Here is a 25,148-nt window from a genome sequence, read left to right on the forward strand (position 1 = left end):
TTGTGTACAAAGGCCAGCTGACCTGTGTTGCATTCACAGCAACCCAGCAGGAAAGAAAAATGGATGGAATAACAACCAGACCCAACCCTCTTCAACATGTCAGACATTTGCAAGAGGGAGAACTGATCAGCACAATGACACCACCTTCCTAGGCTACCACCCAGCGTACTACCCCAAGCTGCTAATTGCTTCAAGGCTGGGCCTAATGTCTCTGAGACAGGCACTTCTCGCCGCTGTAGATGGAGAAGTGTCTCCCCAGCAGCTGCTCAGACAGCCTGGTGCTGCAAACACATCCTCTGACCAGAGACTACTGTCCTGGACTGGTACATGTAATTGTTTGAGTCCAAATGGGTAGTGTATTTGTGCCTTGTGGGCCTCGTACAGTGTGACTGGGTGAACAGTTGTGCTCGAGGCACTTGGGGAGTGAATTGCCAAGTCTCACCGGCCCCACCAATGACAGATGACTCAGAGGCGAGAGAGTCTGAGACTCGGTGCATTTGTGCAGAAATTGCCCAATCTAAGCCATTCAAGCAACAGAAACTAACCTCAATGCACCTCACCTGGTGTTATCAGGAGGTGTCACTAGGTATTTTCCTTATCACCTGTGATTTCCAAGCGCAGGGCCCACAGCTTGTAGCCAAACTGGTGAAAGCCAAGGGCAAGGGACATGCTGGTGGAGTTGATCATGATGAAAGGGGTGCCGGCAGGGGTGCTTGGCAGCCTTCTATACTGCCTGATGGGAGAATCCTGATCCAATCGCTCTGCCGGACCTTCCCCCACCATCTTGGAATGGGGAAACCTAACCTGCCTGAAAGAAGGTTCTGTTAAGGCAAATACCAGGATGGTTTACAAATACAAAGCTGCCACCTAGTCCAAGGTTAAATGTTAATGAGACCTTCTCCTCCCCAGATTCACACCATGGGGAAAACCACTTTCTATCCTATGCACCACCACTGGCCATCGAGCCCCCACGCCACTTATCTCTATGGACCTGAATATTTTCCTGGAGGTCCTGTCGAGCAGAGACCAAAACGGTGAGACAGAGATGGAACCAATAGCAGCAAACGCAACATTGAAAAGGGAGGGACCAATGACAATCCAGAGCAGATAGTGAAAGAGGATGAGGGAATCGGTGAAGATCTGGAGCAGAGGAAAACATCAAGACTGATAGAGAACGAAGTAAGATGTATGAAAGAGAGACAGTAAAGGCGAAATCAACTAATTAAAAATCTGAGAAAAGAGAAACAGTGAAAACAAAAAAAGCGTGAGGTGAAGAGTCAGAGAATGAAACGATGAAGATTCCGAGCAGAGAGTGAAACATTGAGGAAGAGAAGGACCAATGAAGATGTATAACACAGAACGAGAGTGAGGGAACTAGTGAAGGTCTAGGCCAGAGAATTTGATAGTGAGGGATCGCAGAGCCAATGAAGAACCAGGGCAGAGACTGAAACAGTGAAGGAGCGATGGAATCCAGGAATATCTAGAAACCGTGAGGGAACTAGTGAAGATCCAGGGAAAAGAGTGAGCTAGTGAAGGAGAGCAGAACCAATGAAGAACCAGAGAAGAGACTGACACAGTGAATGAGCGATGGAGTCCAGGAACATCTGGAGACCGTGAGGGAACTAGAGAAGATCCAGGGAAAGGAGTGAGCTAGTGAAGGAGAGCAGAACCAACGAAGAACCAGAGAAGAGACTGACACAGTGAAGGAGCGATGGAATCCAGGAATATCTAGAGAGCTTGAGGGAACTAGTGAAGATCCAGGGAAAGGAATGAGCTAGTGAAGGAGAGCAGAACCAACGAAGAACCAGAGAAGAGACTGACACAGTGAATGAGCGATGGAATCCAGGAACATCTGGAGACCGTGAGGGAACTAGTGAAGATCCATGAAAAGGAGTGCGCTAGTGAAGGAGAGCAGAACCAGAGAAGAGACTGGCGCAGTGAAGGATCGATGGAATCCAGGAATATCTAGAGACCATGAAGGAACTAGTGAAGATCCAGGGAAGGGAGTGAGCTAGTGAAGGAGAGCAGAACCAACGAAGAACCAGAGAAGAGACTTACACAGTGAAGGAGCGATGGAATCCAGGAATATCCAGAGAGCGTGAGGGAACTAGTGAAGATCCAGGGAAAAGAGTGAGCTAGTGAAGGAGAGCAGAACCAATGAAGAACCAGAGAAGAGACTGACACAGTGAATGAGCGATGGAATCCAGGAACATCTGGAGACCGTGAGGGAACTAGTGAAGATCCAGGGAAAGGAGTGAGCTAGTGAAGGAGAGCAGAACCAACGAAGAACCAGAGAAGAGACTGACACAGTGAAGGAGCGATGGAATCCAGGAATATCTAGAGAGCTTGAGGGAACTAGTGAAGATCCAGGGAAAGGAGTGAGCTAGTGAAGGAGAGCAGAACCAGAGAAGAGACTGACGCAGTGAAGGATCGATGGAATCCAGGAATATCTAGAGACCATGAGGGAACTAGTGAAGATCCAGGGAAAGGAATGAGCTAGTGAAGTAGAGCAGAACCAACGAAGAACCAGAGAAGAGACTGACACAGTGAATGAGAGATGGAATCCAGGAACATCTGGAGACCGTGAGGGAACTAGTGAAGATCCATGGAAAGGAGTGCGCTAGTGAAGGAGAGCAGAACCAGAGAAGAGACTGATGCAGTGAAGGATCGATGGAATCCAGGAATATCTAGAGACCATGAGGGAACTAGTGAAGATCCAGGGAAAGGAGGGAGCTAGTGAAGGAGAGCAGAACCAACGAAGCACCAGAGAAGAGACTGACACAGTGAAGGAGCGATGGAATCCAGGAATATCTAGAGAGCGTGAGGGAACTAGTGAAGATCCAGGGAAAGGAGTGAGCTAGTGAAGGAGAGCAGAACCAGAGAAGAGACTGACACAGTGAAGGAGCAATGGAATCCAGGAATATCTAGAGAGCGTGAGGGAACTAGTGAAGATCCAGGGAAAGGAGTGAGCTAGTGAATGAGAGCAGAACCAGAGAAGAGACTGACACAGTGAAAGAGCAATGGAATCCAGGAATATCTACAGACTGTGAGGGCGCCATTGAAGATGCAACAGAACAGAATGAGACTGGGAACCAATAAAGATAGCAGTGTTGGTGACTGAGGGATAGAGTCAACCAATGATCCAGAAAAGGGAGTGAGACCATAAAAGAGATGAAACCAATGAAGAACCAAAGTCAGTGAGACATTAAGAGTGTGGAAACCGTTGAAGATCCAGGGAAGATAGGAGGAGGGATGGGAAGTGGCTAGAAGGTGAACGATGGAGGAGCTGAGTGAGTGAAACAACTATGATGGGTAGTGAGAAGGTGAAAGTATACATAGAAACTGAATGAGAGCAGGGCGGGGGAGGGGTGAGGATTGTGGGGTGGATCAAAGAGGGGAAGAGGCAGCGGAAAATACAGGAAGAGGTAGGGTTGTGCAGCAACGAGAGAGTGAGTTTGTGAAGACATGGATAAAGAGAGAAGGGAAAAATTGACCGAGAAAGAGCATAGAAAGGGAGAGGGAGTAGAGAAAATTGAGAAAAAGGGGTATGGATGGGAAGGAGCGGAGGAAAAAAGAGGTGGAAAAGGTGGGCAGAGAGAAAAAGGAGAAAGTCACAAGGATAGAGAAGCAGGGTTCTGCAACCTTTGGTTCTCCAGATGTTTTGGACTACAAATTCAATGATCTCTCACCATTGATTATGTTAGCTGGGGCTGATGGGAGTTGTAGTACAAAACATCTGGAAAGCCAAAGGATGTAGACCCCTGAGAGAAAGGTTGGTAATTGGTGACTAACATGAAGAATGGATCGCATAATGGGGTGGGGGGGGGGGGTGGAGACTGAGCTGGTGGCGGAGGGAGGAATTGGTGTTGGGGGAGCAATTAGATTGAAGTCTATAATATGGCCTTCCCTTTCTGTAAAATGACTGCAAATAACTAGCGAGTTAATGGCGGAAAGCCTCTGGCCAGGAATCCCGAATCCTGTTGCAGACATACCCTTGAAATGCAGAGCTCTTTGTGACTGTGTGCCAGGCCAGGTGCCTTGCGGATTGGTTCCTTTTACTCTTCTTCGTTGCCCTGGAGAGTCTCATCCTCAAATGAGTGGGCGCTCTTCAAGTTCTCCATTCAGGGCACCTTCCTTGTCCGCGCAAGTAGAAATCCCCACCTCACACCTCCGCGAGGAGGCGCCTCATTGCCACCCTCTTGCAGCTCTGCGCCCTGCACCGATGAGCAGCTTCTATAGGGATAGGCACAGAGGCGTAGAGAGGGTAGGGCCTAAGCGGGCAAGACCAACCAAAATCTGTAAATGCTGTGTGGGCATTTACAGATGTTAATGTCACTGCGGTGGGTGCCAACTACATTAGCTTCAGGCCCCTCTTGTTAAACAATCCTAGCTACCCCTCTGGATAGGCAGGGAAAAGGCATGCACATGGCAGGGCTGTCACTCAAAATCTGGGTTACTGTCACTAACACAGCGGTCGCAGGGTTACGCACACCTCCCGGAAAGTGGTCCAGATACTACGCACGCAGCCTGCTCGCCGTGACGTGCGCAGGTGTAATAAGTGCCTGGAACGCAGCCAGAGAGGCACAGCAGTGAGATGGGAAGGGTGAGGCGGCCGGGGCGTCGGCTGAGAGACTAAAGTTCCGGCTCCCGCCACAACATCCTCTTCCCTGCGTCCAGGCTTTCGCAGGTGCGCCGAGCCTTGCGCACGGCTGATCCTCGCAGGTAAACACGAGGCTTAATTGGAGAATGTGCCGGCCGCTCTGGAAGCAGGCGCTGGCAGATGGTAGACAGCCAGGAGTTAAACGGCGTCTCCAGGTGTAACAATTGGTAGAGAAGGATGGGCGGGGCTGGGGGGGGGGGGGGTGGTCGTTTGGTGGCATCACTTCCTTTGAAAAGAAACGCACATTTTGGGGGGATTTGGGAGTACATTTTGTGCACACTTACACCCTTTCTTTTTTGCTCCCATTGCATGTATTTCCACATACTCTTTTTAGACACCTGTATGCTTAGAATCCCAGAGTGCTTAGAAGTGGGAAGGTGGGGAACTGCTGGCTGGCAGGCTGCACCACCCATTGGGAAAAGAAATCACGACGCTGGCAGCTCCTGAAACCAGAGGCCCACTTATGCAGAAGCACCAAGAACCCTGCTTGGTCTGCACAAGGGCCTTCACCTAGTGGCATGTGGGACTTTAACCCATTGGATAATGTGTCCTGGGCAGATGAGGCAGCGGGAAAAGGCGTACGGTGGAAGGTGTTTAACAGCCAGTGGTCGAGGTGCTCATAAATTGCCTCTTGTTGGTGACATGACAGTTTGAGATAAAAAAAAGGTTTGATGTCAAGACATGAAAAAATAGCATTGAGCGCGAATGGCGTGAATCTAGGGTGACCACATTTATAAAGTAAAAAACTGGGACAGGACAACTATCATAAAAGTAGGACTAACTCTTGGAAGTGGCTGTCGAGGCAGTACACTTCAGTAGCATTTGGAGAAGGAGGTTTAAGTGTTGCTGTTTAAATGAACACATATGATAATTAATTTATCACAAACTAACACTATCTTCAGTTGTAAAATGCAGCATTTCTTCTGTGTGAGATTGTGCTTTCATGCCTGCCAGGCAGCTATGAAGATCTACTACAAAAAACCGGGAGCACTGCAGTTTCCAATGGGAACATAATCTTGAGAATGGGGGACAGAGCAGCAAAAACTGGGACAGTCCCTGCAAAACTGGGACGTCTGGTCATCCTACCACGGTGAATCCCACGTAAACACACACCTTACATTGATAATATGGCCTTTGCCTTGTCTCCACACACACTACATGAAAAACTAACCAATGCACTGATCAACACTAATCCTATATATCATTCTCGTGTGTTTGTGTGTTGGGAAGTGAGCATGCGCACGGCCCTTGTTACCTGGAGACCTGGCTTAGGGTCTGCACGGAGAAAGGAAACCTTGACTCCGGATGGACCTTGGAACCCGGTGTATTGAGTGACATTGCAGCCGTGCTATCCTCAAACCAGAGGCCGTCCTGATCAGTATACACGGTTCAGTGGTAGAAACACTCGAATGTTGGGGTGAGTGGTGTGACACACGAACCTGGCACCAAGCCCACTTGTATGTGCTTCGGAGTTCAGACTTGCAACCCTTTTATCACAAACGTATTTGTTTGTGATAATATCTGTATGAGCTCCCTTTTTTTATTTGACGCAAAGCTGCCTGGAGCCCCCGCTGGTGCCATTTGCCCGATTCCCCTTGCTCGTAGGCGTATTTTGAAAGAGAGTTTACCAGACTTTCCATCTTGTAATGACAATCTTCTATCAGAAAATAATCTATTTATTTATTTTTACATTTGTATAGTGCACAAAGCAGACCTAGGCATCGCAGCGCTGTTACTTGTTGTTACACTTGCAGGCCCGGCGTTGGGGGGGCGAGCCGGGCGGCCGCCCGGGGAGCCTCGCCCCCCAGGGCGCCATTAGCCCCCGCCACGCCAGCTCGGGGGAGTCTTTCAAGGGCTCCCTCGAGCTGGCGTAGCGGGAGAAGGCGCAGCAGACGGGCACATTCAATGTCAATCGGGTGCTCAACACCCGATTGACAGCAAATGCGCCCCTCTGCTGAAGGCGCCTTAACCAACAAAAGGCACCGTTAGCCCCCCGCCAGCTCGGGGGAGTCTTTCAAGGGCTCCCCGAGCTGGCATAGTGGCGGCAGGCGCCTCATTGTTAGTCAATGTGCCCGCGGCAGCGGAGCGCAATTAGGAACAATAGGGTGCTAATGCACCCTATTCATACATTACCTCCTCGCTGTAGCGAGGAGGTTAAAAAAATAATAATAATAACACTCCGTGGCCACGCCCCCTGTTGACCAGGGCGCTGCTGCCCCTAAGGCCGGCCCTGCACACTTGGTTACAGAAGGGAAGGAAATATATTACAATACATTGGTGAAACAGAACATTTCGTGATGCATTTAAGGCAGGTGTGTTTAGAGTAGAGTAGCTGAGGTGTAGCTATATGGTTATTTTAAGCTTTGATAACATACTTTGCCCAGTAAGACACATGCAATGGCCTTATTGCAATTGAACTGTGTAGTAAAAGTGGTCATTAGAAATAAACATTGCAGAATTTTAGAAGGAAACAGTCTAGCAGGTGAATTAAATATTTTCCTTAAAAAAAAAATTGCTGCCTTTTGCAAAATTACAAAAAAAAACAAAGCCCCCCTCTAACCTGAAAAACTCTGCCTCTTTTCCTCCGAGTATGCACTTGTCAGCAGCGGCTGGGGTGAGTATGTTTTGCAACTCCACACCTCCCAATGCGGCTCACCCAGATAGAGACCTGGATTAGATGAATGTAGAGTGAGACAGATACAGAGCGAGAAAGAGAGCACGTAGAGAGCCGGGGAGAGAGGGTGCTGCCTCTGTTTACGTCATGTAGGATACAGCTTTACCACCCCACAACCAGAGAACATCAACAACCCACCATCAGTGCCTTTTAGGCCCCCTCCCCGGACGCCTTGATATTTTTAATTCCCAAAATGTAGTCCTTTGTGGCATCCAGTCCCTGACCTCATTGGCTGTCTGTTCCCACATTTGGCCGCCTCCAACTTTCTCACTGGAATTCTACATTTTCCTGACCTCTCGGTACTCTCTGCTACTCCTGACCTCTCGGTACTCTCTGCTACTCCTGACCTTTCGGTACTCTGTGCTACTCCTGACCTCTCGGTACTCTCTGCCACTGCTGACCTCTCGGTACTCTCTGCTACTCCTGACCTCTCGGTACTCTCTGCTACTCCTGACCTCTCGGTACTCTCAGCTACTCCTGTCCTCTCGGTACTCTGCTACTCCTGTCCTCTCGGTACTCTGTGCTACTCCTGACGTCTCGGTACTCTCTGCTACTACTGACCTCTCGGTCCTCTCTGCTTCTCCTGACCTCTCAGTACTCTGTCCTACTAGGGGCCTCTCGGTACTCTCTGCCACTCCTGACCTCTCGGTACTCTCTGCCACTACTAACCTCTCGGTTCTCTCTGCCACTCCTGACGTCTCGGTACTCTCTGCTACTCCTGTCCTCTCGGTACTCTGTGCTACTCCTGACCTCTCGGTACTCTGTGCTACTCCTGACCTCTCGGTACTCTCTGCTACTCCTGACCTCTCGGTACTCTCTGCCGCTCCTGACCTCTCGGTACTCTCTGCCGCTCCTGACCTCTCGGTACTCTCTGCCACTCTGCATCAAAGCTGGCTGGCCCTTTACCCTCTTATCCACACATTTTAAACCAGTAACTGCAACATTTTATCTTTTTAACTAAAAGAGCCTTTGACAATCCCTCCTATCCTGCAATCTTTCCAGGATGCACTCATGAAATGCCACACAAACATGTTCCTGCATGAGCTTGTACATGCCGCTTGCATGGAAGCTAATGTAGTTGGGCCCACCGCAGTGACATTAACACCTGTAAATTCCCTCAGAGCACTGCTTGTGGGCATTTACAGATTTTGGATGGGTCTTGCGCCCTCAGGCCCTACCCTGTCTGCGCCTCTGCTCCTGCCTATCGATATCCCTCAGAGAAGCCACCTTCTAGCCCACTGTCTGCCCATATCTATAACCCAACAGTGTGGGTGAGCAGACCCGGTCCTCCGCCATCGACCACAATGATGCAGCAGCTCCTGGCCTTGATCCGGGTCTGCAGGCCACCTGTCCTACCACTCCGCTACCTCCATATGGGCCTCCAGGATTACGCTGCTCTACCCAATGTTGCAGCTAGCGTCCCTTCTCTCCACCCCCCACGTCATGGTCACCCGATCTTCCCCCGAGCTTCACTCCCTGCTTTTCCCCCCCACCACCACCCAGACCCACTTACCAGCACTGCGGTCCACCATAACTGTAGTGTGTTCTTTTCTCGCCAGTGCAGTGTGGCATCCGGTGGGCCGCGTTTTTCGTACTGCTCTTGTGCCGGCCAATAGACTTGCAACGACTGGCAGGCCTCTTGTTCTTGTGCGCATATGACCACCGGGCAGACAGTGCCAGTGTCGGGCACCGACCCTAACATCCACGCAGGAGAAGATGGAGACCACCCCTCCCTTGCAGCCCCCGTTCCCCGTTTAGGGGCTCTTCCATCTTGGACAGGCAGCATCCTAGGAGCACCTCACTGCTCACAACCTTTGACCCGGCAGAGTATGGAGGACTGGGTTGAAGGCAAGTGACGGGAGGTTGTGCAGGCGGGTAGCGAGGCCATTTAATTTCCTTAACTTGAGGGTGGCTTGTGGGTGTCTGGGAATAAAAGGATTTTGGACTTGTCTGACTATTTAGAGCAATCAGTCGTGACTTTATTTGTATTTTAAGCCTTTGAAGTAGCACATCAAAATGACACACCATATTCATACAACTGTTAAGTAGATTTCATAATTGTCTAACGTTAAAAACGCTCAATTTACCATTCATAATTGTAAAAAAATCCTTAAAAGCAAATTGGATAAGTAAACTACATAAATAAGAATGTTCTTTTGCGCACAATCAGACTATCGCATAATACATTCATTCATTGGCAGCATGTATAGAACGCAGCGCTTTCAGCAATAATAATGAGGGCCGAACATGCAAAAAATACCAGACATTAATAGATATAAAATGGAAAGTGCAAGCGGATTGGCTAGCAGATTAGAACATCATCCCTCGGCCGCCACCCCCTCATTCATCCTGGGTGGTAGCAGCCAGTGGTGGAAATGGAAAAAATGTGGTGGGGGATCCCACAACACAAGGGCCGGGGTGGGGGAGGGGTTTGGGGGTGGCGGCGTGGTCAGCAATGCTGGAATACGTACAACATTTTTTTTGTGTTTTTTTTTTTTTATTAAAAGCGCCTGCGACGGCAGCATTGCCATTTACCGCGGCTTTGGCACTGGTGTGTAATGCACAATGTTCGCTACATGTAGAACTGAAAGGAATCAGTTGTACATGTACGAGTTTTGTGCATTACACACCAGTGCCAAAGCCGCGGTAAAGGTCAATGCTGCCGTCGCGTGCACTTTTTTTTTCTTTTTTTGTTTAAGTTTTCCAGCGCTCATGGGCTTGGGCGGCTGACTCTGGCCGGATCCCGAGATCCGGCTCCATATCTGGTGCCGGATCTCGGATCCGCCGAGAGCCGGCCCAATGACCAGCACTGGTAGCAGCTTGAATCCTTATTGGATCCCCGTATCCGAGCCTTGGTGACTAAGCTTGCCGATGCAAAAGCTGTATTCACACTTGCAGCTGCCGTAAAAAGGGGGCCCGCGAAGCGTTTCCCTCCGGGGTTATTTTGACGCTGCACAGGCCAGCGAGGTGGCCTTGTGCAGAGCGTCATCAGGGGTATTTAAGGGTCAGGGAAGGTTCGGGAAGCAGGCGACGGTTGGGGACTTTGGTTTTTGTGCAGTAAGTCAAAAGGGAGAGTGCGCCTGGCTTATTCCGCCATGCACGGCGCTTAGTTTGAGGAGCCCTGTGCATGCTCGCCCAATGACCTAGATCTTGTCTAGTTTGTGGTGCTGTTCGCGGGGGCGGGCTGTGAGACCTCTGCCCCTGGAGGCAGCACGCGGAGCAAGGGAGCGCAGCCCATCGAAAGCCACGGGGGTGCCTATTGGACCCAGCCCCCCCCCCGCCCGCCGGGTCTTCTTATGGGCTGTGCTGAGGCTGGACTCTGGGTGACAATTGTAAACACAGCTTCCTGCCCCCTCTTGCTGGCCAGCCAGTGGGGAGAAGATGAGTAGAGGTCAGGGGTCTGGTGCAGGACCATTTGTAAAGGACGTTTAAGTTAAAGTGTGTTGTGTGACTGTCTATCTGTGTGAACCTGCGTATGTGTTTGCGTGTATGTCGATTTGTGCGTTTGTGTATGAAACCGTTGTGTCTGTGTGTTGGGTTAATTGTGCCTGGAATGTGTTTTTTAAATGCCAATCTTACCATATTTTGGGAACTTTCTGAAAGACTTCAAGTAGCAGGAAAATACTGGCATGTATAGGCACAGCCACTAAGAAAATGCCTTCTACAGTGACAGAACTGGTGTCACTGGCAACAACCAACATGGGTGTGTATTTTACAGTGGCAATCATGGCATACAATGACAGAGCCAGCATGAATGTCTTCGTACAGTGTCACAATACCAGTATATATTGTGGGCACATGCACCGTGGACGTGTTTTGTTTTACAGTGGCAATGCGGGAATAAAGTGTGGGCATACGTATAAAGAAAATGTGTTGGAAAATGCCCTGGCTATACTATTGGTGACCTGGCATCTGTTGGATTCAGTTCATGCCTTATTCTACATAACCAACTGTAACTTGTTGGCTGTTGGCCACATTGTTTCAGAAAGTGTGATCTAGAATGCACCATTTGAATCCATTATTTTAAAAATGTTCTCGGTAGGTTCATGCTTTCTCGCTATGCTGGGTCGTCTCTCATGCTCATACATGGAAAAAAAATACACGCATCAAGTCCAGAACAAATGATCAGCTGCTGCCCAAAGCCCCCTTCAGCCGGTATCCCCACTCTGACAGAAAGCCTTGACGAATGGGACTTCAAGGCGCTTTCTGCATAGGAATAGATATTGTGCGGCCTGATGCCTTTGGGCTGCTGCGCGTGATAAACCCATACATAAATAAATAATAATATGCAGAACGCATACAGATTGAAGCTGGCGGTACATTTGCGGGTTTAATTGGTTCTCCCTTACTACCAAATCAATAAGAAACCAATATAATATTGGTGGCAGCTGAATTTCTGACACCCGTTTCTGGGTGGCTGCGTTGCACATGTCCTGGGTTTGGATGGGCCCACCATGTCCCCGAAGACCGCACTGGACATTAGATGGCTCCACGTGCGCATTCCGGAAGTGTTCCTTGTCGTTCCAATACGTCATGTATGTGTAAAGCGTTGAGGTGCCTGTTAAGTTACATACAGGACTAAGTCACTCTGCAATTGAAAGGAAATGGTTTCTGTGGATGTCTGACCCCTTTCTTATCCCGTAGATATGGCGAGTGGGGAGTGGTGTCTGAGCGCCGACAGACCCCCAGTGAAAATCAAGGAGGAGGAGCCCATTCTGTGCAAGACCCCTGGCCTGGCACCGTCTGTCACCCTGAACATCGGGATGCCATCTGCTCCGCTGCAGAGTGTTGAGATCCAGCAGCTTCCAACAGATGCCATGGTAAGGTAGCATTGCTGAGTCTGGGTGCCTGGAAGCATCTCAGAGGCGCAGTCCAGTCATCTCTCATAGCTTGTCGAATGCTTAGGCAGGGGTGGACTGGCCTACAGGGAACTCTGGAGATTTCCCGGTGGGCCTCTGCACCCTGGGCCTCTTTCCTGTGGTATTTCCACATCTTTCCATAGGGAAAGGGTGGGGCTTGCTGAAAATGTGTCATATGGGGCCCCTTTGAAAATGTATTCCAGGGTCTCTTTTGATTCCCAGCACACCCCTGGCTTGGGGTGTAGTGCCAACTCGGTCAATAGATCTGCTCCAGAGTACAATCCCAAGACTGACCAGGGGCCTTTTCAAAAAAGAGCCCCGCACACAAGCACGGGAGCACAAGGCCCTTTCTGTAATGCAATTGTACTTCCGATAAGCAGTGCTGGATTAAACCCGGTGGAGGCCCCTAGGCAGTCGAAATGTCACCCCCCCCCATCGCAAATTATCTCCTAATAAGTTTTTAATTTTCTGCACCACTTTATTTTGATCCGTTGTTGAGGGGCCCCTAAAAGGAGTGGGGCCCATAGGCTGGTGCATACTTGGCCTAATGGATAATCCGGCACTGGCAATGGGTCAGCGTGCACACATTGAACAGAGGGGCGGAGTGTTCCCTGATTTGCATGTGGGTGTGCTCTATGCAAATGAAGGGAACTGATTGCCCGGGCTTCATCCCAAAGCATGTGCACGGGCAATCGAGCCCTGAGTAGTTGCTCACACACATGGAAAGAAGACACGAGGGCCCCAGGGACACTCTGTGGGCCTCCAACGTCCCAAGGTTAGGTGGAGTTTGAAAGCCTGTGGACAGAGTGTGCACATTCACAACAGGGATTGATCACTTATTTGTGTGGCCGACGAGAGGTGTTAGGGAAATTGCTCAATTGCGCTGTTTGTATTAACAGACCAGTGCACACATGCAATTGGTGCCTGTGTGTTCGCTTGCCACTAGGGAGGTGGCGCACACTCATTCCCTGGGGCCTTTTGTGCACCCTGACTGTGGGGTTGCACTTGTATACTGCACCCCCACATTAGGGGGGGGGCGTTGCTGGCCATCTTTCAGTATCATGACGGGAAAAAAACAGTTAAGTTTTAGGTAATGGGGTGCAAATCCCTGGGTTGTGGCAGGTGCAGTCCGCGATTGGGTGATGAGGCCAATCTATGCGTAGTGGGTGTTGCAGTGCCAAGATTGACGAGCACATCTACCCAAGGGTGCAGAAGAGGTGGGGGTACCCAGCAGGTCTCTGGTGAAGTGTCAGGCTCGACTCGAGCCTGAAGCCGCTGCCCCGCCAAAGCGCAACCCGGGCCATGGCGCCTATAGCTGCTGCCTGGGGATCTCGGAGGTGTCGCTTACAGCGTAGCTGCTGGTTGTCTGGCTTGCATACACACAACAAGCCTTGGTGCCGGTCCCTGGGATAGATGATCTCGCCAACCATGGCAATGGGCTCCGGGGATGGGTCAAGAGTCTAGCCTTGGCACTTCACACTAGAGTGGTGGGTAAAGCCAGCCAGGGCTCTGCATTGGCTCTTAGAGTCAAGTTGGCAACACACCATTCTTAGCTTCCTGCGCCCATGCCTCTCCATACCCCCAATACACAAGACCCCTAGTTAGTGTTTTGAAACATATCTCTCACTCAGTGCCTTAAGTGGCACTGAAAAATGAGCCGGGGCTCATCAAGTGCGGGTCGCCTGCTGGCCCGTTAGTCCACGCCCCCAAACCCGGCTCAATGGGCTACAGGCACCCCTGCTAGACTGCCTTTTGTACATATCAGCACCCAAGGCTGATCTCTGAAATTATTTTCTAAAGGCTTGCCTGGCAGGGGACAGCGCCTCGCCTTTTCAGCCTTAATGGTGGCGCTGCCCCTCATGCAGGGGCAACATCACCATTGAGGCTGAAAAGGTGAGGCCGATGGAAGCAGAGTCCTTTTTTTTTTTCATTCGGGGGAGCTTCAAGATTTTGAAATAAAGGCCTCTGCTTCCAGCGGCTTCACCTTTCGCTCCATAATAGTGACGCCGGCCCACAGGCATCTCTTGCAAGAGGGGATGCCTCGCAGGGGCGGAGGCACCATTATGGATGAAAGTCATTTTTTTCTGAAGCTCTCGCACATGAGCGAGAGCTTCAGGTTTTTGAAAAAAAAGAGCCTTGTCCTCTAGCTGCCGGGGCTGTCAGGGGAGATTAGTGAGCCCCGGTAGGGCCTCACCTCAGAACGAGATTTCTGAGCCTGCATGGGCTCGGCCCCGCCTAGCCCCGGCCCACTTAAAGCCCCGCTCTCACTGCATAAGACTACCTTGAGTCCTGAATCGCCACGCAACGCGAGGCCTCTACCCGACCTCCTCCCTCCTACTCCCCAAACCCCCTGACCCCCTATCCATCAACCCCCTACCCCTCTATCCCCCAGGCTCCCACAGCTCAAGACCTCTACCTGGCACCCTGCTACCCCACACTTTGAGGACTCGAGTTGTATCTCAGGTTCCATGACAAAATGGTCACACATCTCTTTGGGGGTGCAGTGCTGCATGTGGAATATGTCCCTGAGCGCACGCAGGTTTACTATTGACTTTCAGAGGCTGCTGTCGAGGAAAGACTGGAAAAGTAAACAACAGGCTCCCTCTAGTGGATGATAATAAGTACAGCAGCTAAAGCTTCCCGGGTTTTCTCTGCAATGCCTAAGGTGTCCACGGCCCCAGGGGCTGACTGTAACATTCTTTGACTGCTGCAAACCATGTGCTCTTTCCGTCAGCCATCGTTTCTCAATACCTGTTTTTTTTCTCCCCTCCAGATGAAGGTGCTGGGTCAGAGTGCCCATCCTCAGATTAAACTGGAACCGCATGAAGTGGATCAGTTCTTGAACCTTTGCCCCAAAGAAGGTTTGTAATCTGCCGAGTTTGGCTATTAACCCTCTAGCCCCTCAGCCATGAGACCATTGGGCTTCTCCTATTCTCTTAAAGGATTCTTCCATTCCCCTGACGTCCCAATATTGGCCATTCCCCAAAGACCTCACTAAAGACATTTGTAGAAATGATGTTTACGGCGTGTCCTTTTGAACAGTGGCTTTATGTATGCCACCCTGGGGCAACCCTGTAAAGAAGTTTGCCATCACCCTCATGTGCTCTCACATCCACTGATCCACGAAATCTGCTTTTCCTATTGAATGAAGGCAGGTTCTGCAATACAGAGCTGTGATGCGTATTGGGCCCCTGCTATTACCCCATGGCACCTCGAAGGTAGATGGTCTACTCGTGGAAGGCTTAGTGTTAAGGACCTTTCCATTGTGGGTAGCTGGTCCCCTACACTGAGGGCTTTACGTCTGTGGGCACTCAAGTGCTCGTTTATTACATTTTGGTTCCTTGAAACCCACGCCTCGAAGGCTTGATAGGGCCAGCTCCCTTTAAGATTGCCGCCGACAGCTGGAAAGGCATGATACATTTATTTTAAGGGTTACTGATCCCTTTTAGGTCTTGATGTTTAGGGACGTTGACTTTTCAAGGTGGCTGACATCCTACCTTTTCACTATCCCTTTCACTGACATCCTACCAATTCACTGACACCCTACATTTTCACTCCCTTTCACTGACATCCTACCATGTCACTATCCCTTTCACTGACATCCTACCATTTCACTATCCCTTTCACTGACATCCTACCATTTCACTGACACCCTATCTTTTTCACTCCCTTTCACTGACATCCTTCCATTTCACTATCCCTTTCACTGACATCCTACCATTTCACTGACACCCTACCCTTTTCACTCCCTTTCACTGACATCCTTCCATTTCACTATCCCTTTCACTTTAATGGAAACGAGCCCTGTACACTAGGCTGTGTGTTTTTGTTCAGGGCCCCTGCCCTCCCCCCGGGCAGAACAACTCATATTTTCCATTTTCAGTCCCCGCCTTTGCATTCTTAAAGAGTCTTGTGCCCCTTCTAGGCTTAAAAAGCAGCCCACCCGCCCCTGGCGGTGGTGGGGATGAGGGGAGCAGCTCCACAGGTTGAAGACGACTGGCATAGATTGAGTTTTGTTTCTCTACTTGGAATCTTTGTTCTCACCCCTACATGATTTCACCGCGCTCCGCCCTGAGAGCTGTGGATGTGTGTATTGATTTGCATTTTGAGGCTCTTCTTGATCTCTCATGTTCATTGTGTTTATGCTCATAGATTGAGTTTTGATGATCTTCATGAACTCTTCTCCCTTCCTGCTCAGAGCCCTCCTCCCTCCTAAAGCTCCCCACCCCCAAATAGCTGAGGATGTGTGTATTTGCATTTTGAGGGTCTTCTTGGTCTCTCATCTCCCATGTTCATTGTGCTTATGCTCATAGACTGAGTTTTGAGGTTCTTCGTGAACTCTTCTCCCTCCCTGCTCACAGCCACTCTCCCTCCTAATAGCCCCCCAATAGCTGAGGATGCATTGATTTGCATTTTGAGGCTCTTCTTAATCTCTCATCTCCCATGTGAATTGTGATTATGCGCACCGACTGAGTTTTGAGGCTCTTCTTGGTCTCGTCCCTCCCGTCATAGCTGCAGATGGAACCCACGTTTTGAGGCTCTCCATGTTTATCATGATAGCTGTGGGTTAGTGGATAGATTGGATTTTGACTTCTATCTACCTGATTTCCATTCCCTCTTTTTCACACTCTCTGCCCGTATAGATACCGCTATGTCCACATATGTTCACTGTACTCTATATGGTCTCGAGCACTGGACACCATGGCTAGTAATGTCTGTTTCATCTGGATTCTGAATTCTACTTTTTTCTTCACAAACCTCTGCAGAAGCTCTGCACCTGCCACCGACACCTCCCAGCAGCCACAGCAGTGACTCTGACGGAAGCCAAAGCCCGAGCAGGTCCCTACCTCCATCAAGTCCTTCGCACTCACAAGTTGGCGGCAAATTGGTGGCTCGAAATCCATCGGCCCTATCCAACTCGCCTCTTCTGACTGCTCCACACGTATGTACCAATGGCAATGGATGAGAGTCTATACCGCAGAACCCTCAATGGGGGCCTGTTTGAGGGGAACAGGATGGCTGGGGTGGGAATGGCAGAGGGTCAGAGAGTGCGTCTCAGCAAGTGGGCAGGTGTGGGGGGGCTGTGATTAGATTCTGTAGCCCAGAACCCTCAATGGGGGCCTGTTTGAGGGGAACAGGATGGCTGGGGTGGGAATGGCAGAGGGTCAGAGAGTGCGTCTCAGCAAGTGGGCAGGTGTGGGGGGGCTGTGATTAGATTCTGTAGCCCAGAACCCTCAATGGAGGCCTGTTTGAGGAGAACAGGAGGGCTGGGGTGGGAATGGCAGAGGATCAGAGAGTGCGTCTCAGCAAGTGGGAAGGTGTGGGGGAGCTGTGATCAGATTCTGTACCTCAGAACCCTCAATGGCCCTCTGTCTTAAGGGGGGGCCGGAACGGCAGAGGATCAGAGTCTGTCTCTGGGCAGGCAGGGAATCTGTGGCAGGAATGCTGGAGGATCTGGGAGTCTGTACCTCCTTGCTCTGCATGGACGCGTCTGGAGAAGCGGGAGTCTTAAGGCGGAACCTGGGCTGTCAGTACTCGGTTTTCCTATGCATTGATGTGTCTGTCTCTAAAGTAGGAACAGAACTGGATTAAAGCCTGTACCTCTGGGCCCTGCGTGGAAGTATGCCTTGCTAGGCAGGAGGGATAGGATGCGAGTAGGAAAGGATTCCATTTTGCAGATCAGTGCTCCACAAGGAGCGCTAGGGTGGGATCAGATCAGCCAGTATCAATGGTCCCCAATGGGAGGTGTGCATGGGGCCAGGACCAGCCTGTGAGTGGATGGGACACTATACCTTAGGGCTGTGAATGAAAGCCTTGGCGAGCAGAAAGGCAGTGGTGGAAATGGAGAAGAACCAGCGGCTTTGCCTCAGAACTCTGTGTGTAAGAGTGTGTGAGGAAGTAGTGAGTGCAGCAGTAGATTGGAAACAGATTGGCAGCTGTACCTCACTGCTTAATATTCAAATAATTTTGAGGAGGCCGCGAACAGGGATTACAATGACACCTGTTATGTGTGGGGAGGTGGCAGGCTTCACATGGATTGGATGCTATACTTAGAGTGTTTATTTTGTCTGGGGGAGTGGCTTATTTTGTGTGGGGGAAGTGGCAGGGGTAGAATGTGAATGCATTGGATGCTATACCTCAGTTTATCTAGGGAGGTGGCTGGGTTAGAAGGTGAATGGATTGGATGCCATGCATCACCCCCTATTTATCTGGGTAGGTGGCAGGGTTAGCATGTATAAAGGATTACATGCTATACCTCAGTGCTTTGCGTTTGTCTGGGTGGGGAGATTGCATGGCTAGAATGTGAATGGATTGGTTCCCACAAGTCACTGCTTTGTGTTTATCTGGGGAGATGGCATGGTTATAATGTGAATAGATTGGATGCCTTATATCACTCCTTTATGTTTGTCTGAGTAGCAACATGGTTAGAATGTGAATGGATTGCATGCTATACCTCTGTTTGCAGTAGTGACTGGTAAGAATGTGAATGATTGCATGCTATACCTCTGTTTGCAGTAGTGACTGGTAAGAATGTGAATGATTGCATGCTATACCTCTGTTTGCAATAGTGACTGGTAAGAATGTGAATGATTGCATGCTATACCTCTGTTTGCAGTAGTGACTGGTAAGAATGTGAATGGATTGCATGCTATACCCCAGTTTGTCTTTGGAGGTGGCAGAGTTAGCATGTGAATAGATTCGATGTGATACCTCAGTGCTTTCTGTTTGCCTGGAGGGATGGCATGGTTATAATGTGAATGGACTGGGAGCTGTCCCATCTGTGGTTTGTGTTTGCCTATCTGGGGAGGTGAACTGGATAAAATGTTGAGAGGATATACTTCAGTGCTTTGCATTTACATCTGTCCAACATGAATTGCACCCGATGCAAGGGCTGCTTCGCTATTACACAGATTCGGTTTGGGTTACATCTTCCCACATCTCAGTCAAGAAGCCTTTGATCCAAAGATTGAAAAGCCCAATGCACCCGTGTCCACCCCCGATGCAGTACTACAAGGATATTCCATTCACTGTAATACAGAAGTACCTGGCTTGTTTACATCAGTAGGACATTGTCAGTAGCGGGAATTCGGTTCTAGTACTGAATGTAAAATATGGGCACTTTTTCCTCTGTCAATCATATGTGTGACCCTTTTTTCTCTCCTTTCCCGGCCTCTCCACATCTCTGGTATTTAGAAGCTACAGGGCACAGGACCATTGCTTCTGACGGAGGAGGAGAAGAGAACGCTAATCGCGGAGGGATACCCAATCCCAAATAAACTGCCCCTCACCAAAGCAGAGGAAAAGGCCTTGAAGAAAATCCGGAGAAAGATCAAAAACAAGGTAAATCACAAGCGTGTATTTTTTTGGGTAAAGTTTCAAGAGTTCTGAAAAGTGTGGAGAGAAACAGATTTTCAGAGTGGGGACACTGAGAAACTCTTATTTCTTCTTCCAGGGCTTGCAAAAAAAGGTTGGGATACATAAATAGCTAACAAAGGTGCAGTGATGGGGAGGTTTTCTCTAAACCCTGTTTCCAGAGGTCCACTCTTATAGTGATAGTCGCGTAGTGCAACCCATTGGTTCAAAAGGATTACTGTCTTCTTTGCCCCATAACATCACATTCTGTCCTGTTGGCCACGTCGCCTGATTACTGTGATGCTGGCTGCAAAGTTTGCTCCACTGCACGAGAGGCAAAGCCCTCTGCCTAAGGCCCTTTGGCTCTTTCCTCAACGGCAGGAACCTGCCACTTTGAGATCTGGTTGTGAAGGACCAGAGTGAATTCACTGGTGCCATCGCTTTTCTTGGTCTGGTACCACTCAAGCGTATATAGAATTGGCAGGGAACGATTGTCCTTTGCTGCCTTGTGTTTCTTTAGAGGATCCCATGACTTTTGGTATACTTTGATATTGTACTAGTTTTGGGTGCAACCCCACACCCTTTCCCTCCTCAAGAGTAGAACTACAACTGTGTAGGTTTTCGACAAAGGGGGAGTTCTTTACTCATTCAATTAATCCTCTGCCTCCCTGGCAACAGAATACAGGCCTCTCCATGCGCTGGTGTATAAGGGGATCAGGGTATCTTGTCATTTCATCTCAAGCATTACCCCATTTAAAAAAAAGGAAAAAACATGCATTTGATGGTAATTTTCTCGATGCATTTTTTGAGATGGAATGGTCATTCGATGGTAAAAATTCGATGGAATGACCATAAACCGGGGATAGGCCTTCTACAGGGTTTTATTTCATAACCTCCTCAGGAATAAGAACTTTACCAACTAATCGTCCTCTCCTCAAGAGGCCTTCTCGCATCCTCAGCGGTGCAGTGATGGGAGGTTTTCTTTACGCCCTGTGCTCAGTGTCTTTAGGTGTATCTTCTTGACCCTGGTACTGCAAGTGATTCCCTCAAGCTCTCAAGGCTTGTGACGAGCAGGCCAGGCCTAACTCTCAGGAGGTGGAGTGGGGTGGTTTACAGGTACAATACACACTTTTCATTAATACCAAGTAAGAGAATATACCCAAACTATATTTTTATAAAAATATAATCTCTATGTAAGAAAAGGCAAAGCGAAAAAGCAATACACTCATCAGTAAGTAACCTTGTAAAACAAGATGCCATAATGTATCCGGTAAGTAACACTGTTTTAGTCAGTTATTTTTTAGAGTCACTAGCGAGTCCAACTTTGGAAGAAAAAGGCAGTAACAGGTATGTACAGATTTGTCTATCAAGTCTGAAAATTTCAAGTAGAGACAAAGGGAGACCAGTATTGTGCATAGGGGCCGTCTTTGATGGGAAAGAGATAACTTTGTGTGAAAGTGCCCCAATGAGCAGTTCCTGGAGTTCCATGTGGCGGGAACCTTCACGCGTCCCCTGAGGATGAAGAAGAGGACCAGGGATGAAGAAATGTATGAATAAAAGACTCACAAGCAGCGCTGTTGCATCAGGAGAACAATATCGTAGGACTGAAAAATCAGTTCTGCGGTAGACTGTTGCAGTTTCCCGATGTGGTTGTTGTGTATGTTGTTCAGAGCTCCAACGGTGACACTAGTGCGAGAGGGACCCTGAGACTCTTGCAAAGAGTGGCTATTCTCGATCCAGTGATTCACAGGTTAGATGAGCGGAAAGACGAGTCTGCTGCGGTTGGCGGTAGTCATTGATGCATGTTTCCACTGTCATTCTTCTTCATGGGATTTGGCTTCGGAGGATGGTGTTGGCTTGGGGAGACCACAAAGAAGAACGTATATTGAAGAACGGTTAAAGAAGTCTCATTGGAGATGAGCTAGTCATGGAAGGAAGAGACGGGGAATGGGAGTTTGGCAATGTGGTTGTGGGAGCCAAGGCAGAACAGGCCCCCTGGAGCGTTCCAGTCTGGGGAGAGTGAACCAGGGTGCTTGCCTGTTGTTCAGGGATGAATATTCTCCTATTTCTTTTGCACAGAGAGCTTTCAGGAGCCTGGCAGTGAAGGGGCACCAACTTCTGGGCCTGGATCTACAAGCACGGTCTGTAGCTTCAAGGAGACTAGGCCGCTGAGGAGGACCCGTGATGAAGTGGTCCCCACCAGCTCATTGGAAACTCACACCCCTGTGGGTTCTTTCTCATGCTGAAAAGGCAGAGCTTCACTGTCTGATTTTCTTTAGAGCATGTAAAGGGTCTAGGTGCAGAACTTTGGTCCTTCCTCGAGCAGGTGGTCCACTAGAGTGCAGCTTCAAAGTTCCAGCTGTTGACGAGGTGCGTGGATTAGGGAGTCTGCTATACCCCCTTGGGGTGCAGTAAGTCAACACAGCACCCAATCATGCACCAAGAATTGTTCAAACATTGGGGTGGTCAGCCCTGGCACACCATCCTTCCAAGCATTCCCATGCAGACAGGAAGGGCTCTCACACAAATGAATGAATCCACCCAGTCCTAGACTGGCATCTGCATATTCCCATCAGAACTGGCTCCAGGTTGACTGCAGCCCCCAGTCGTGGGATGCATGCATCCTGCGACCATCAGCTCCCTTATACATAGAGGGGCAAGAGCTAGTTATGTTACCTCCCCAGGTCTTTTAGGCAAACAAAGTTCACCACACCTTTTCATGAATGGAGGAAGGGATCAAAAAGGACCCAGCCAGGTAAAATGTATTTCACCATGTGGAACCATGTCTCATTCTCAGTCGCCACCAGCCTATCCACATGACTAACCAAGAGAGAGTACTCTCTCTGGGACTGCCCTCTGCTGCATCGACCAGAGAATATGTGCTTTTAACTCACAGGCTCCATATGCTATTCAACCTGCTCTGACTATTATGGACCGAGATTCACATAAAGATGGCTACCGCTGTGCCACTCTACCTTGCCTGACTTTGTCTGAACAGCAGAAGAGCACAAGGCCATCTCCTGTGACCCGATTAGGTAAGACTGGCACCTAATGGGATTACACCATCGAGCCGGGAGGCGTAGCTGGACCCTGCTCTAAGGCCCTGGTCCAAGGCTGCAGCCCCTGTCTTTCCCTGTCCTTCCCGGGATGGCCCAAAACCCAAGTGCTGCACCGAACCGATGCTCACCTGAAGCCCCCGACCCGCTGCCGCAGACATCCATATCATAGAGTATTCTGCCTCAGCCAGGTAAGAGGCCCAATTGGTCCTCATTGTTGCCCATCTACTCGATAGTCCAGCTCCCTGCTGACACGAAGACTTACACTACCTTCCGATACTCTGCCCTGCATCGCGTCATCCCAGGCTGCTTGTGATGAGCGCCTGGTGCAATCATTGTGTCTGCTGCACCTACCCTTCCCCCTACCACTGCCAACCAGATTCCTGCCCTCATTGCATCGGTACACACTGCCTATGCTGCCAACTCTGCTCGCGCCCTCCTTATTGCGCCACATGTCCAATGCCCGAAATCCTCCCGGCACCCAAGCACCACCTCTCGTTTCACCATTTCTACCTGCCTGCTGCCCCTCGTAAGGTTCCGAACACACCTGAATGTGACCATCCATCCCACCAAACTCTATGACCCTCATACCACTGCACATTGGATCTTTCTTCCTACAATGACCTACAATGCAACAACAGTGTCCTATCTCATTGCCCTCATGCATGTGAGTCCGTGCATAACGCCCCGCACCAATGCAATTGACTCTTGTATTGTTCGCAAAATGTTGACTAACAAACATGCTCCTCACTAATTTGTCTCTTATGCTGCTTGATGTAGCCCCTGTACCATGAGATGTGCCTGTGCCCGTCTGTGTAATCCTACTTATTCGTCTCTTACGCTGCCTGGTAGCCTCCCCCCATACCATGAGGTGTGGCTGTGCCTGTCTGTGTAATCTTACCAATTTGATATGCTCTCCCACTTTATATCTGTGCATCCCACTCCCTTCCCATATTTCCTTCCCACTTAAAAACAAAATACAAATAAGAAACAGCACAGAAGAGACCAAGCCAGATTCTCAGTCGGGCTTTGGATTAACAAGAAGGAAAAACAAGACCAAAATCCTGTAAACCCAGCAAAATGTACATGGGGTGCCTCATGGGCAAAGGGGGCTTTTTACCTAAGAAGAGGCACACTGGGTTTCACAATGGCTTGTAAAGGACTAGCTTGATAGTAGACATGTTCTGTCATCTCCAATGCTCGGCATTGATCACCACTTCGTTCCTTCCTCAGATCTCTGCCCAGGAGAGCCGGCGGAAGAAGAAAGAGTACATGGACACTCTGGAGAAAAAGTAATTTTCTTTTCCTTTTTACAGTCTCCTAGAAACCTGCCATCTCTTGCTCGCTTTGCCTCTCGTTCACTTTCTCTCTTGCTCACTCTCTATTATTTCCTTCATAGTTTGTCAGCTTTTCTGTTCCTCTCCTTCTCTTGACAGGATCTGATTTAAGTCCTTCTTTTTCTCACACTGCTGATTGCCACTTATGACTTTGTTGGCTCTGTTTCTGCTCTTCTGATGTTTGCTCTCTCTTCCCCTTCAGATTTCATCCTCCATGCTCCTTCCTCTTCTGATTGCCCTGCCTCGCTCCCCTTTTCCTTATTGTGGTCTCCTTACCCCTTTGCTTCCTATATTACTTCTCCTACTTTCAGACTCTCTCATCCCATCTGTTAAGGTTAGTCTCAATAACCGTTCTCCTTAACTGTGATTTCTATGCCATCGCCTTCTTTCTGTCCGACCGCAGTGCATTTGGCTCCATCTTGAAAAGAACAGGAGAGGTTACGATCTGCATTTTCCTTTTGGGTAATCATTGTTCTCCCTCCGCAGGGTGGAGACTTGTTCGACCGAAAATTGTGAACTGCGCAAGAAGGTGGAGGTCCTGGAGAGCACAAACCGGTGAGAGATTGGCCTGCACAGGCAGGCGTTGGCTGACACCATTGGAGTGAGTCACCTCACCTAGAGCCTCGTTGACCTTGGCCAGAAAACCATGGGGTACATTTGGGGGCACCCCCCCCTGAGAGGTTTAAGGTTTCCCATAGGGAATACTACAGACTTTCAGCCTTATGTTGGATGAGGTGAAAAATTTGCCAGTTGGGGTTCCCTTCCGAGCCACAGCTCAGGACTTTCGACTCGACCTTTCCCTCCTCTACGCTGACGCGTGTGACATTTAACACGTTAGCTGTCTATTGTGTGTAAGGAATAGTCAAGCATCAATGCCTGGCTGCATCTATTGTTCTCTGTAATCTGATAAACGGTGTTCATGTTTGCAAACCGATGAGCTTACCTCGAGCTCTCCTGAAAATGAACACTTGCCAAAAACAAGTACTTCAAGGTGGTTTTGCTTCTGGGACAAAGGAACTCTTCTCCATTGTGTAAAGCTTGTGATGTACATACACCTGTGTTCATGCTGTGTGTACTTGCTTTTTCCTCTGCTGGTTTTCTTTTCCTCTATACTGTGTGGGATTGTGGTACCAAGTGCAATATATTCTTTTGTGGGTCTGATAAGTGTTTTTGATGTCCGAGGCCTTTTCTTTCGGTCTTTTAGAAAAG

General features: G+C 49.4%; 1 protein-coding gene across 2 annotated transcripts in view; it reads left to right on the plus strand.

Moving 5' to 3' along the window:
* CREB3L2 (cAMP responsive element binding protein 3 like 2) overlaps nt 1-25,148 on the plus strand; it is a 230,037-nt gene that overhangs the window by 177,916 nt on the left and 26,973 nt on the right. For both annotated transcript variants that reach the window (XM_069628753.1, XM_069628754.1), the window contains exons 3-8: nt 11,979-12,154; nt 14,967-15,054; nt 16,960-17,135; nt 19,388-19,534; nt 23,836-23,894; nt 24,426-24,494. In XM_069628753.1, coding sequence (XP_069484854.1) covers nt 11,979-12,154; nt 14,967-15,054; nt 16,960-17,135; nt 19,388-19,534; nt 23,836-23,894; nt 24,426-24,494 — 715 coding nt within the window. The remainder of the gene's footprint in view (nt 1-11,978; nt 12,155-14,966; nt 15,055-16,959; nt 17,136-19,387; nt 19,535-23,835; nt 23,895-24,425; nt 24,495-25,148) is intronic.

This window comes from Ambystoma mexicanum, chromosome 12, assembly GCF_040938575.1.
Source record: "Ambystoma mexicanum isolate Mex_15411 chromosome 12, UKY_AmexF1_1, whole genome shotgun sequence".
Lineage (NCBI taxonomy): Eukaryota > Metazoa > Chordata > Amphibia > Caudata > Ambystomatidae > Ambystoma > Ambystoma mexicanum.